The 14,856-nt window shown below is 35.1% G+C and overlaps 2 protein-coding genes across 7 annotated transcripts in view; both read right to left on the reverse strand.

Annotated features, from left to right (window-relative positions):
* LOC125652434 (myocyte-specific enhancer factor 2C-like) overlaps window positions 1-12,740 on the reverse strand; it is a 56,358-nt gene extending 43,618 nt beyond the window's left edge. For 3 of the 4 annotated variants that reach the window (XM_056164776.1, XM_056164771.1, XM_056164772.1), the window contains exon 1: window positions 12,435-12,560. The gene's annotated coding sequence lies outside the window, so the exon portion shown is untranslated. Of the gene's footprint in view, window positions 1-12,240 lie in introns of all 4 variants that reach the window. The other variant, XM_056164775.1, reaches the window with a different exon arrangement.
* Window positions 12,741-12,745: 5 nt separating this feature from the next.
* The window catches only part of LOC125652433 (E3 SUMO-protein ligase PIAS2-like), a 50,526-nt gene continuing 48,415 nt past the window's right edge, over window positions 12,746-14,856 (reverse strand). The window contains exon 15 of one of the 3 annotated variants that reach the window (XM_056164768.1): window positions 12,746-14,761. In XM_056164768.1, coding sequence (XP_056020743.1) covers window positions 14,618-14,761 — 144 coding nt within the window. In that variant the 3' untranslated portion in view covers window positions 12,746-14,617. The remainder of the gene's footprint in view (window positions 14,762-14,856) is intronic. The other 2 variants (XM_056164769.1, XM_048881628.2) reach the window with 2 other exon arrangements.

Here is a 14,856-nt window from a genome sequence, read left to right on the forward strand (position 1 = left end):
TGCTCAGAAAATACTAGCACTGGTACTAATGATACAAACTGTGAATGTGGTCTTCAAGGGGACACCTATCATTTCTTCTTCATGTGTCATAGATATGTGAACGCAGGATTTTCCATGATGGAGAATTTATTACTCGTGAATAACACTCGTCTTATTAATGTTCATTTATTATTGTGGGGGTGATGAATCCCTTTCTGAAGAGGAAAATATGAACTTTTTGTTATTATTTAAAGGAGAGGATTATCCAAGTTATCCAATCCTTTTGTCTACTTGACAATGCAATATGTTCAAATCATATCAATGATACAAAATACCTTAATGCTTGTAGTGACAGAGAAAAGTGATTAATATGTTCAAATCATATCAATGATACAAAATACCTTAATGCTTGTAGTGACAGAGAAAACTGATTAATATGTTCTTTACCAAAATCAGCGATATCATGTTCAACTGCAGGATCAAAATAAGAAAACTTGAGGTGTAGTAGGTCTGCTGTAACCTTGACCTTTGACATAATAAAAATTTTAATCGATGTCTTCCTTTCGGTAAATAACTACCTTTTTACCATGTCTGAAGATACTGATCCTTAATACTTTGTTTGACCAAATTTGTTTTCCACTTTTCATTGTCTTTCCTATGGGGCTTCCATATTTTTAATGCAGGGCCCTAATTACTGATTGTATCTTTGACTTACTTGAATATATCAAGCAATTGATACAATACATTTGATATAACTAAACTTCAAGTACATCAATATTTGATTTAAACAAACCTCAAGCATACATCTTTAATGAATATGAATACTATCAAAATCTTTTTTCATACCTTAAAATTTTTTTGTAACAGGAAACCCATGGATCACTGTTCACCTGAGTCACATTGCTATTAAACATCATATACTGTGGAGATTTAAGGAATAATTTCATTTTTGAAAATACACGAGGGTATGACACTTCATGGAAAGTATGCCAGAGTGAAGCGTTGCAAATCAAATCCTCATGTATTTTCCAAAATTTTGTTGCTAAACTGTATATTCTATATCTACAAGGGTCATCTATCATTTTCTGTTCCAAGCCCCATGGTGGGAGAGTAATGTTGAGTTATTCACCTTGCACACAGAGAGTGCAATTTTCACAGAATACTGGAAATTTCCAGAATTTAAGGGTGCTTGCAGAAATTTTTTTTGACAAACATTTAATCCAGAGAAAGTTGATTCATGAGAGAATCATTGATAAGTGAGTGTATCTGTTGGATTGTTAATATATGCAGGCATATCAGGTGTAAAGATCTATTGGATTATTCAAATCAGGCCAACCAAGACCACTGACCATGTGGATGTTGTGATTATTTGGTGTTCACACAAAAAATACTAAAAATATTATGTGCAGAGTAGACCTGAACTTACGAATTTTAACCTGAACAATAGTGAAACATACAGGCTCACTTTTTTTTGGAATAAGTGGGAGATAATCACAGGATTGAAGGATATATATATGCGAATTCACACATTTCTTGGAGACAGTCGGAATGTCATCAAAAGGACTCATAATTCAGATTGGGGAATAGATTTAGACTCAAAAATGTTTTCACAGCAGGAGGTCATCTTTGTATTATTTTCGGTGGTGCAGTTGAGGAAAGCACAATATATTTACTTCCATAAAGTGTATGTTTGTCTATTGCTACCAAGGGAGGCAACTCTCGTGGTCCAGCCATTGCAATACAATGTGGAAGTGAAGGAGACGAACAAGTTATTAAAGGCAGAACTGTCTCCGTTACCCGATGGTGGCATTACATACCAGAAAATTAAAGGGGTTAAGCAATCAATAAACAGAAATGATGTTGATGGGGTACACTTCAATCAACAGTGGTGCATGCCAAAATATTACAGCATAATGTAATGTTTTATAGGCTATTAAAGTTTTATTATTATAGTGGGGCTATGCATACAAAGATTAAGATTTACAAGGCACAATGAGGTTTTATGATGAATGCCATTGGTTTGTAAGTTTACATAATCAATGTTACCATTTCTTTATGAATATCTTAAGTTTCCAGTTCAGAAGGAATCGGTTTGTATAAGGTTCAGTTTAAATGGAAATTTGGGGATCAGTGGACTGAGTTTCTATCTACTTTCCTTTTTGGAATTCCCAGTCGTTCAAATAGATGAAATATGTTCATCGGTATTCATATGTGCATTGTTTACAACTGTAATGCATTCATGAGGAAATGACCATCATTACAATCTGTAGCTATCAAAGGCAAAAACATTGGAGAGGTAAACATTTAATAATGGCCTAATGGTTCTTGAGAAAGAGTAGACATGTTAATACGAGGGACAACTTCTGATAAGATTAATTGATTGTATACTGTTTAACGTCCCTCTCGAGAATATTTCACTCATATGGAGATGTCACCATTGCCAGTGAAGGGCTGCAAAATTTAGGCCTATGCTCGGCACTTATGGTCATGAGCAGAGAGGGATCTTTATTGAGCCACACATGCTGTGACACGGGGCCTCGGTTTTTATGGTCTCATCTGAAGGACCGCTCCATTTAGTTGCCTCTTACGACAAGCAAGGGGTACTTAGGACCTATTCTAACCCGGATCCCCATGGGACCTTCTGACAAGAAAATCAGGTGAACTTAAAATCCTTTTACATACATATAGTATTTCTCTTTCTATCTATACACACATTTTCAGATATAACATAAGTACATGTGTACCAAACAATATGGTGTAGTGTATTTTTGTCATGCATTTGAATGTATTCATGATTGAAATTTTTATATATCTTTGAAAATGTTTGCTATAAATAAGTTTCTTAGAACACATCTTTCTGAAATATAGTGCAACAAGTTTAATTTTCTACCTTATCAGCAAAAATTTAGAACGGGTTATAAAGTCGTATAAACTGATATAAAACATGCAATGATATGCATGGCAGTGGTATAATTTACAACTGTCTGATCACTTGCATGTATTGAAAAGTCACCCTTTTAGTAATCTAATTTAGATCATGTTTAAAATTTATTCCTTAAAACATATATGACTGGTCCAAAAATAAAAATGTCACCCCGAAACCATAAACCAAAATCTATCCCGATGCCAATAATTCAACTTACTACAATGAAGTTTGCATCATTTGTCACATGGCGTCAAGGTCATGAATTTTATACATTTAAATACCGGCCATAAATCTCATTGCCGACTTGTTTGTCCTGTTTATCCAATTAAAAGCTATTGGCATTCCCTATATATATGGAGATTTTGACATTTTTAAAAATTAAAAAAATCAAACCACAAAATGAATATATCTGACTTCTCCTCTATCAATATTAATTATCTAGGCATATCAAAAAAATATCATGAACTCCAATACACCTACGCTGAAGTATACATAGGGTAGGCAAAGCCAACAAAGCTCACCTCGACAAAGGCCATTGATAGCAAGACAACATATTTCTGCATTAAACTGGTGTGATTTTGCACAAGCATTAGTCACATGTGGTAGCCTGGCGGGTAGGTACTCCAGCATGCTAGAGGTTCACAGTGACCTAGTTTTGACTTGGCGCTGCTTAACCCAAGTATATAAGGGACATTAACCAAGGCTTTAACTTGTTGGAGTAAGAGGGTAAGGTGCTTGCTTTACAACCAGGAGATCCCAGGTTCAATTTTCCATCTTGGCCTCACATCAAATCTAAGATGCTTAGCAAAGGTAGTAACTGTTTCTTCGCTAAACAACCAGCATCAGAAGTCGTCTGAATATGACCTTAGAATTGGAGGTTATGTGACAGAGTAGGTGTTGGCATGATAAAGAACCTTCACTGCTATTGGCCTTGAGCACCACATATGGGTAAAATTTGTGGCATCTCTATACGAGTGAAAAAAATTCTTGAATGGGATGTAAAACAACATACAAACAGATCATGAGTATACACATACTATTTTGTTACAATGACCTGAGGTAAAGATTGAGGATGATTTACCCCAGAATCTAAACCCCCGACACTGGAGTAGGAAATTTCAGTTTTGGTGCTACATGTTTTTCATAATCATGCATAAAGTATTTCCAAAATCCCTGACCCAGGGGCCATGAATTTCACAATTTTGGTAAAGGCTTCCCTTTTCATCATTTAGTATTGTTTGATATCCAGGGGACACTTTAAAGAAATAATGCATTTTCACTGCTAAACCACAGAGCCTACTCTAACACCAGAACCCCTGAACCAAGGGCCATAAATTTCATAATTTTGCTGAAGACATCCTTGGTCATCATGACCATATGCAGTTTGTCTGCTAGATGTTCTTGAGTAAAGAAGATTGCATCATTTTAAAAGTTTTTTACCCTTCCCTTAGGCACAAGCTGTGCAGTAACTATGAAATTCACAATTTTAATTCCCTTTACCCAGTTGATGATCCATACCAACTTTGATGAATAATGGCCTTGTACTTTCACAAAAAAAGTTTATATGTTCAAGTATTAATGCATGACAGACGATGGACAACAATGGTCAGCCATCAATCCCAATCGGTTACCTGAGTAACTCAGGTAACCTAAAAACAAAACAAAGAGTTTAAGTAGATGCTAGTCCATATAGAACTATTACAGTACATCATAGTCTGTCTTGAACTTTTCAACAAGTTACTAGTTCAAATTTCTTCTGTATCTTCATTCCAAACAGGTTTTTAGAGATAAACTTCAACCCACAGATATCAGCATATTTGGTGCCACTCAGCCGTGGATCAAATGATAAGTGCTAGATGTGAACTTGCATAATAAATCTAACACAATCAGAAAAACATCAAAAATGTGGAACAAATATTGACTCAGATTGATCCCAGATTGTTTGAGGAGTCACCCAAGGTGATAAATACTGGCAGCAACAGGAAAGCCCCTCTCCTGCACTATCAGCTGGTGATTAGGGAGGAAGATACAGATACTTGTCCATCATTGGACCCCAGGACAATATACCACAGAGTAATGGCAAAGAAAATTTTTAATCTGTTTCTGCTTCCATCTGGAGGCAGCAATTTGTTTACATTACACGTGTATCAAAAGACTAGTGATAGCATATACATATTTGTATATCGGGTAATTTTGGCATCAGGCTTTTTATTCAAAAAGTAGTTTGATATCTTGGCACTTTAATTTTTTCGAGGGAATTTCAATAAAGGTCACACATGACATTTCTGCCATTTCACCCCTAAAATTATTTGTTCATCTCCTCAATATGAAGAGTCTTTGTATGATTTTTGACTTAATTTTTATATCATAATAGTACTATACTCTGTATACCAGCCTGATTAGCTCGTGGTTAGATTACCTAACTAGTAATGCAAAGGTACATTTGATCCATTGATTTTTCTCCCCATTTTGGCCCCACCCTGATACCAAAACCCCTACCCATGGGATCATCAAATTTACAATTTTTGGTAAGGGACTACCTGCTCATTCTAAATATCTATTTAGTTTCAATAGCATTTAAGAAGTTTTATGCATAAACACTATAATATACAAAGTTTGGCCCTGTCCAGGAGTCGGAATCTCTACCCTGGGGATCATGAAATTTAAAACATTTGGAAGAAGTCTTCTTGCTCTACATCACTATGCATTTAGTTTTTCTTACAGTCTGGAGATTGTAAGTGTCCCTTGTCCCAAAGATGCTTCATACCAAACTTGAAAAGACTTGGAATAGTAGTTATCATTAAGAAGGCAAAAGTCACCAGAGTTTACACAGGTGACCTAAAATCTGCTAAATATTCCTGATGCCAAAATTACCCGATATATGGTTTTCCTGAAAAAACCCAGCATGTAGACAAATGTGGGATCTCACACAATATAACTCATCGACCTGTATTTTATATTTTCTTGTGTTGCGGATAATTTGCCCACTACATCAAAAAGGCCAGGAACTCTTAAAGACACCAAGTAGTGCCTAAAAACATTCCAGTTCATTCAAGTTAGAATGGCCAGATGATACTGTGTCACAGAGAATTAGGTAGAAAATTTCTCTAGTGAAACAAAGATATAGCAATAACTAGACAAAATTAAGGACAAACATCTCAACGATACAAATGTAACTGAACGGGCACTGGACTTTCTCATTGAAAGAAACTGATCCAAATCCAACGATAGAGGGATGTTAGGCATTCCACAATTTGAAGGAAACCCTGTGTACTGACAGTGCAGTTTCTTTGTGCATGGCAATTAACACATAGGTAGACCCTGGTCACTCCAGGTATATAACATCTGTTTGGATTAGGTACCACCTACTTTTTCAGTAACCGCAGTCACGGAATGCGTCTTTAAGGAATATTATTACAGAAATGTGTAACAGATGGACAAAGGTGAACCAGTAGCAACAACCCCTCCACCTGCAGAGTGGGTGGGTGGAATGGGGTATGATAACCAATAGCACTGAACAAAGTTCTTGCTACAATGTATTTACTTTTACACACACACACACACACATATATAGATATATATATATAGATATATATATATATATATATATATATATATATATATATTTATTTATTCTCCCAATAAACCTATGTCATTTCAAAACTTTTGAATTATGCTATAATTTGAATACTATGCTGCGTGAACCATTACCATTACCATGCTAATGAAATCAAAAAATGATTTTCACCTCACTAACAGAGGTAATTTGTTAAACAGAAGAAATGTTATGATCCCTTCCCATTTTGTGTTATAAAACTCATCAAAATGATAGGAATGCCCCTACAGGTAGCCAATAGGTGGAACTGATAAATTACTGTTGGAACAATACTAAAGTTTGATCTGAAACTCATCATATCTATATACTCTTAAAAAATCAGGTCAACATCTGCTCTTCTGAAAACTAAATTCCATGAAATTCTCAAAGTCCAAGGGCTGTAACTCTGCTGAAAGAATTCTATTGACTGATCTGCAACTCTTCAATAAATTCAACTGCAAGCAAGAGAAAACAAGTCTGGAAAACAGAATTCTATCAAGTTTTCAAAATATCCATGGGCCATAACTGCTGAAAGTAAATCAATTGCAACAAAACTACATTTTGATCTGTTAGTGTTACTCAATGAACATATGATGTAGCTCACTGTATCAAGACTTATAAATTTTATGAAACTACATTTTTAAAATCCAAAATTGTATATTTTTTCTTTTTTGACATATATACTTATATCATCGTATCTTTCATGATTAAATCATTTCGTGCTGATTTGATAAACTCTTTCAAGGTATAGTGAGCCACCTTAAAATCAGTTTAATATCATCTTGGACAACATATGGAAAAGGGGCAACACAATATGCCCTGTCATTTAATGGCAGGGGCATAAAAACGTGTTGACTTTTGATTAATTTACCTGACATAAACAAGTCACTTACAAGTCCTTACCAATCCTGCTTTAAGTCACTTGGTCAATGAGGTTCTTTAGCAAATTTGACAAAAATGCTTTGAGTAGTATGTACTAGATAACCCAATTATGTCCTAATCAGGTCAACAAGGTCATTAACTCATCACCATTCTACATTAGTCACTGAGGTGATAAGTTGTCATGACTACAGAATTCATCACACTTGTGATAACTGTAAATGACTGCTTATCATTTTCAGATCAAAAGTCACTTTGCATTCTACAAGAGACACCTATTTTTCTCTTAACTTTAGTCAACTTAAAGTCAGTAACATATTTGTACTCAATGGCTGAAAGATGAAGCAGAAGGTGGGGAACCGATCCTTGACTTGGACGAAATAGACATCATTTACAAGTCATAACTGACCAGCCTATGAATTTTGATGACTACCCTACTCCAGTATGCTAGAGGTTCACGGCGAGCTACTTTTGACTTGGCGCCGAGGTATAAAAGGGACGTTAACCAAGGCTCTAACTTGTTGGAGTAATGACTACCAATATTGGATTTTTAAGGTGTCTAATTTTATGTATCAGTCAGACAATAGTGGATGCATGCATAAACAAGAGCTCCATGACCTGTGACCTTTTGACCAAACTAGAAAGTGGCACGTAGAAGAGGTGCTCTACCACTGAACTCTGTGTCTGAATCCGGTCAACTAAATGAATTAGCATTACATCCGCCATTATTTTTTTCTGAACTCAAAAATTTACTGTTTGCTGTCATCTAATTAAAAACATCCATGTCCCTTAACTCCGTAACCACAAAACCGATAAATCTGAATATTGAAAGGGGCCTCCCTCTTCCTAATCCAAGCATTACCTTCAAATTCTATAAAAATCTTCTAAGTAATCTCATGGTATTATGTGATATCATCTCATAAATATTAAAAAATTCCAAGTCCAACAACTCGGAAACAACAAAGCTGATAATTTTGAAAATCGAAAGGGGTCTTCCTCTGCCTAATCCAAGTATCATGTATAAAAGTTATGAAAATTTTCTCAAGGAAACTTAAGTTAACATGTGCCATAGAAAATGCTGACAGATGAACAGACAGACAGAGTTCACTATAGGGCACCCGCCATATGGTGGGACCCTAAAAATCAATAGGGGTCTTCTACTAGTCATTTAACCAACCTACCTATGGAGTTTTATGACTATTAAGTGAAGGGTTCTCCAGTTATTGGTCAGGCAAATTTGGTCTACCTACAGACAGACCAACTGACAGACAAAAGGAAAGTAATATGACCCTGTTCTCCTTTTATTGGGGGTGATAATAAAGTAAGATGTAAATGTCTTAGCTACATATAAACCACATCTAGAGAAAAAAAAAAGCACACACCTACTAAAACGATGGGCACTACAAATGTCTCAGTTGGTAGACAAATGTTTGTTCTGATCATTACCAGATCCAATACTTGACAAGAAACTTGCATGTTTTTATTGGCCAATAACTTACTTTTATCAAGCACTTGTAAAATACATGGACAACAAATTCAACACAGGGGCCAAACTTCACAGATCATAAACACATAAATTATCATTTAAAATATTTCCCCTCTTGATTTCATTCCATATTTGTCTTGATATTTTGACACACTTTACTTAACATTGGAATGCATGATTCTTGCCACTTTGGTAATTTTCTGCTTGTTTAACACCACATTAGAGATGCTAAATAATTGAATAATTTAGATAACAAAATGAACATGGCAAGACCAACCTTCCAGAGAGGTTATCTAATGCAGGATTAGAATGTTACATGTTTTTGTATAGAATTTCAGAGATAACAAATGCATGTTCGGGATGACGATATGAATTCTATTTGCTAACTTTTAAAACCTGTAAGTGTATCTATCTGTCACACACTAGAAATGGGCCTAATCCTCTTTTTCTTACAAAGTAACAATACATATTTTTGTAATGTTTTCCATAGAGACAAATGTCCTTTTCTCAAGGTTACAATACATGTGAAACATGTAAATTTCATACAGTGTAGGTAGTAAGTAGATGGTCAATTTCTGCAGTGTACATCAAAAGGTGGTTTGTGTCGGACTTGTTTGGTTTCTGATATGTCAGACTGTACATCACAAGAAAACAAAACAATGTCAAGCAATGGTCAGTGTGACATCTATTTTCATCACAGTACTGCTTGAACCAACATAAAACCTACCAGTAATAACAATGAGTAGCAAGAGGCCCGTGGGCCACAATGCTCACTTGGTATCAACATCTTACATCTCAAAAATCAATTTCTTAAATACTTTCAATTGTACAGGAAAGTCACAACTTTAAATCTGATTTCTTCTATGGGTTCATTTGCACCAAAATTTGTGTCTGAATGACACCCCAATCAATCAACAGTGTAATCTGATTGCCTCATTGAGTGCATGAATCTGCAATACATGAAATAAGCTACTTGGATATCAGATGATGCCTTACCAAGTAAAAAAACAACAACATCACAATTGACAACAGTGAGGAAATGTACATGTTGTCAATCAATCATATCTATAGCTAGAATGTTTAAACTTTGCTAAAAATGTGTTGTCAACCTAATTGTTATAGTTATGCATACAGTCACACAATTAAAGTATTAAAATCAAAACAATAAAACACCACATTATTTTTGTTGTTGTTATTCTTATTATCATTATTTTTTTGAATGAAAATATGATTTACAATTTTTTCTCTTCTATAATTTGCTTAGTGATAATTGCTGGATTATAATATTTGTGTACCAGATTATTTACATCACTCCAACAGATTTTATTCATCTTATCTTCATATACCATGCTAGTCTACTTGCAAAAAAGATAAAAGTCAATCTTATTCTGATTATTAGTATCTTTATCTTTTCACTGTCAGCAATCAATTGCACTTCCCCCACCCGAAGTGTTCCAGGTAAACAGAGATAATTCTGATCACTCCAAAAATAGTGACACACCACAGTACTACAGAAACAAGTCCAAATAAGTCAACCAATTAAAAGTGCTAGAGGTCATTATCATTAGGACTAATTCGTGCCTGGATATTGAGTGGCATACAGCTACTCTGGAGAGTAATTTGATTTTGTCTCCAACAATCAAAATTAAGCCACAATTGTTCTTGATAGTACCACCACTTTTTAGGATCACTGAGAAACAAACAAAATTTGTTACAAAAATTTCATGTAATCTTAAGTCTGTCACCAGCATGGAGACAGAAATTGTACAGACCAGTATGTTGCTGAAGGATGACCAGATTGCTGCCTGTATACAGAATAAAATACATACCTCCAATTGCACAAAGAATTTGTGCAACTTAATGAACATGGGAAGTTGCTGCAACATAATTTATCAAGTAAATATTATTTAGACCAAAATTTATGCATCAATTCAAAACAACTCTGAAATGATAAAACTGACAGCTGACCTTAACATTTTCACTGACTGTCACAGCAAGTCAATAAATGTGACAGAATTTGACAAATGATGTGTCACCTCACTGACCACTGGCTAGCCAATACACAGCAGATACAATCTAGTCCTTCAAATATCGCCCTCAGGCAATGCAAAACCAAACTGGGAAAATAAATACAACTATGTGTCTTTGAAGGTAAATTTATTCTAAATTGTTATAGCAAAGTAACATCTACATAGAAGATGCAGATATTGTTTTGACAATAGCCCGATTTATCCTCCTTTTATCTAGTAGGTTCAAATATTGACACCTTGTTGAATAAAATTAAAACCTGCGCAATGTGCCTTGAAAAATATCACTTCACTGAAGATGTCAGACCTATCAGTTTGTCTGCAGTCCCAGTCTCCTATTCTCTAACAACAAAATTGTGAAAACAGTTGGCCTCAGTCTTCAGTATTCTAGTGCACTAAACTTAGAATCTTACCGAGATAGCCAGATTTAAAATGTTCAGGATAATAAAATTGGGGTGGATGGCTGATTTACATTTCCCTTTTCCTACCAATCTATACCCATTACACACTGATGGACATTTGTATACTGCTTACAGGGATTTTTTTCGGGTCTGTAGAGGGCCGAAATTCGGCCCATTCCCAAATGCTGAAAAGCAGATGTTTTTCCCAAAATGATGCCAAAAAATCCCCAAATGATGGATGCTTTGAGGAGAATATGCCATGAGGGGCCATCCAACCTCAGTGCCACTCTATTGCAAAAAAATTGCGATGGGTTTTTTCTCTGCCAAAGAAATTAAAGCTTGTTTAAGCCAGCCACATTGATAATAAAATATCAAATGGTTAACTTTTTGCTTGTTTTTATTATTTATTTCTTTGAAACAAATTTCCCAATTTCAATCAAATATATTTTCCCCAAACTTGAAGGCCCTGGCCCCTGGATTCAAGGGGTAAAAAAAATCCCTGGCTTAAAATATGAGTCCCCCCCCCCCCCCCCTCTCTCTGGAAATACATGGAGCAGTGGTAAGTTATGTTCCATTAAATGTGTAAATAATACTGATATAGAAATGCTGTTATGATTTTCCTGTCAATTTTCCTGTCTGGATTTAAAACATATCGTATCACACGATGTGCATCAAATTTAACCCCCTGTCTCTCAAAATTAAAATGTGGGTGAAAATATAACTTTGACGGAAAATGAAAAGGATCTGACGTTTCATGAGTATATAATTATCTATAAACGTTTTTTAAAAAAATACACTGACTGTCAGTTCACGAGCGCGAACATACATCACATACTTGGGAACTACACCATATAGGAACCTTGAAGGTTACACCTTGATCAGCTGATTTTGACAGATTAGCAATCAACATGAACATGACAAAGGATGCAGATGATCTAAAAATATACCCTGAATGTCTTCTTTTTCGAAAAAATCAAATATTTACTTCCATAGTAAGAAGATGTGCTTCTCTATTTTCAAGTATCATTACAGTATGTAACGTAATATTGCGTATAACATAAATACAAAAATTCGGGAAAACTCGCGAGGGTTGACGAACATCAGTGATTAAGCGGGTGACTTAACAATATGAAGTACTTACCTTATCGACGAACAAAAATAGCGCTGGACGCTTCTATTTTCATCAGACACCAAGTTAAATCGGTAGCAGGGCTATTTTAGGAAAAGAAACTAGTTGTGGTTTGTTATATTTTATTTCAATACACGTAAATTCGTCCGCAGTTGACGAGCATGTTGGGGCCACATTTCACCGAGTCCCCCATATACCCTGTGATATAATTGGACAAATATCACCAGCCACTGTCGTTAAATTGCCTCATATACTTCAATTGATGCGACGAAAAGATGGAACTATTTTTCTCGCGCATACTGTTAATTACCTGAGACATTCAACAATCCGTCCTACTTGCGTCATTGCTGACCCAGTTTCTCGCTGCAAGAATTGTTCACGGAAATTGGTGATTAACTGCATCAATATACTTATTGATTCCTTTTTGACTACCTAGTCCCAGAGTAAATGACATTTGAAACGCAGCCTTTTTACGCGAGTCCGATTTTTCGACAGAAGTCGTGACCTATTATTTTCTAAAGTACGTGCATTCTTCGCCAAGGGTGGATCCAGCTGCTTTAATAATTCCATGTACATAGTTAGCCGAAGAAAAAATAAATACCGTTTGAAATTTTATTTCAAGTCTTTAATGAAAAAAAAAATTAAATTACACTACATGACTGTTTTGTACAATTTTTACAATTATTAATGTATAGGGGCTATGTACATTCCATATCCTCATGGATCACTCCAGAGCTTAGTAAACTTGGAATCTCTAATCTTCCTGGGATGATGAGGGCCTGTCAACATGTAAAAAAAAATATATATATTCAAAGATACAGATTCCTATTGTCTATACAGAAAACAGGATGTACATTGTACTGTAGCTGGTATTCAATAATAAAATGTTCTAAAATAAATGCATCAGTGTTGGGGATATAGTACAATGTATCATAATGAGCAAATTATCCTATGCTCAATCTAGCTAAAACAGTTTTTGCATTCAGACATGTCACTGAGCAATATTTCTGTTTCTTTGTTTTCAATCACATAGGGGGATGTATGTATATCTAAAAGAATGTGAAGATTTGTGTGTAACTGAAGGTATTTTGTGACCTTTAAGTTATCCCTGCATCTCTAATTTTATATACAGAATGTGAAATTAACACTTGAGTTATATATATGTAGCCCTCCCATCTTTGGGTTAAATTGATATGATGGACTGTGGTAGGAAGAAGAGTGTGATGCAGCATGCTGACACTAGAGACTCCTGACCTCAACCCAGGTCATCTGGGTCAAGGTCAGGAGTGTTACCAAAAGGCCAAAAAATCTTACTATGGACTGGTTAGTAACCTATTGATCTGATATATATCCCCCATCACACTCCCTTCTCAGATTCAACCTACCCAGGTGAATCTAAACACCAGATCTTTTTGCATCATCTATAGTATTGGACCATGGGTTGAGAACCCAAATGTAGCAGAAAAGAGAGTTTCATGCAATGTGCTGACAATGGGTACTAAAATCAGCTTGCTTGGTTTGATATCAAGGATGTTGCCACAAAACAAAAAGATGTGGACTAGCTCTAGGCTGGTTAGTTATTACTCTTATAAACCCTGTCACAGTATATATTATTCCAGTGCAAAATTAAAATATTCTCAGAGATCAAATACTGACTTTTAACATTAGAATTTAAAGCATTTCAATATAATCATTATATTTAGCTTTTACTATCATATTTTCTGAAAAAAAATCTTAAGTTGGGGATTTTACTCAAATTTTGACTACTCAAAAAAAGAAAACTCAAACCTGAGTTTGAGATTTTTCTGTCGAGAAATCCAAGTCAGATAGAAGAAAAGATTTGAGATTTTTTAGAGAAATCTAAGCCAGCTATGTTTTGGCAAGGAATTCTATTTTTCACATGTGCAAATTTCATCCACTGAGAAGCAAGTTAGCTCAGAATAAAACAATCAAATTAACATAAAATGCAAGATATCTTCTATAAATAGTGTTATAGTATTAATTACAAAACATTGAATATGTATTAGTAAATTTTTCACTGTGCACAACTGGCATCTTTCACCTCGCCAATAAGTATGCTAAGGGACACAACTCAAAAAATGGCCTTGATTAAATAAAAATTATCGCAGTACAGCTCCTTTTTTTCTATCTTCTACCAGTCACTCTCCTAGATATCCATGAAGTATGTGGCCAAGTCATAAAGGTTGATCAAGAATTCTGTGAATAATCTCGGTTCCGCTGTGAACCAAATGTGCTGATTCAGATTCTGCTCGAGATGATTTGGGACTTTGGACAGGGAAATCACACCAAGTAATGCATCTATTTAGTGCCATAAGCATCTATATGAAAATAATGTGCATCAGCAGATTCATAATTCTAAAACTTGAGCTTAAGGTGGTTAAGTACACCAAAATTTTCATAACTTGTTAAAGCA

The sequence above is a fragment of the Ostrea edulis genome, chromosome 5, assembly GCF_947568905.1.
Source record: "Ostrea edulis chromosome 5, xbOstEdul1.1, whole genome shotgun sequence".
Lineage (NCBI taxonomy): Eukaryota > Metazoa > Mollusca > Bivalvia > Ostreida > Ostreidae > Ostrea > Ostrea edulis.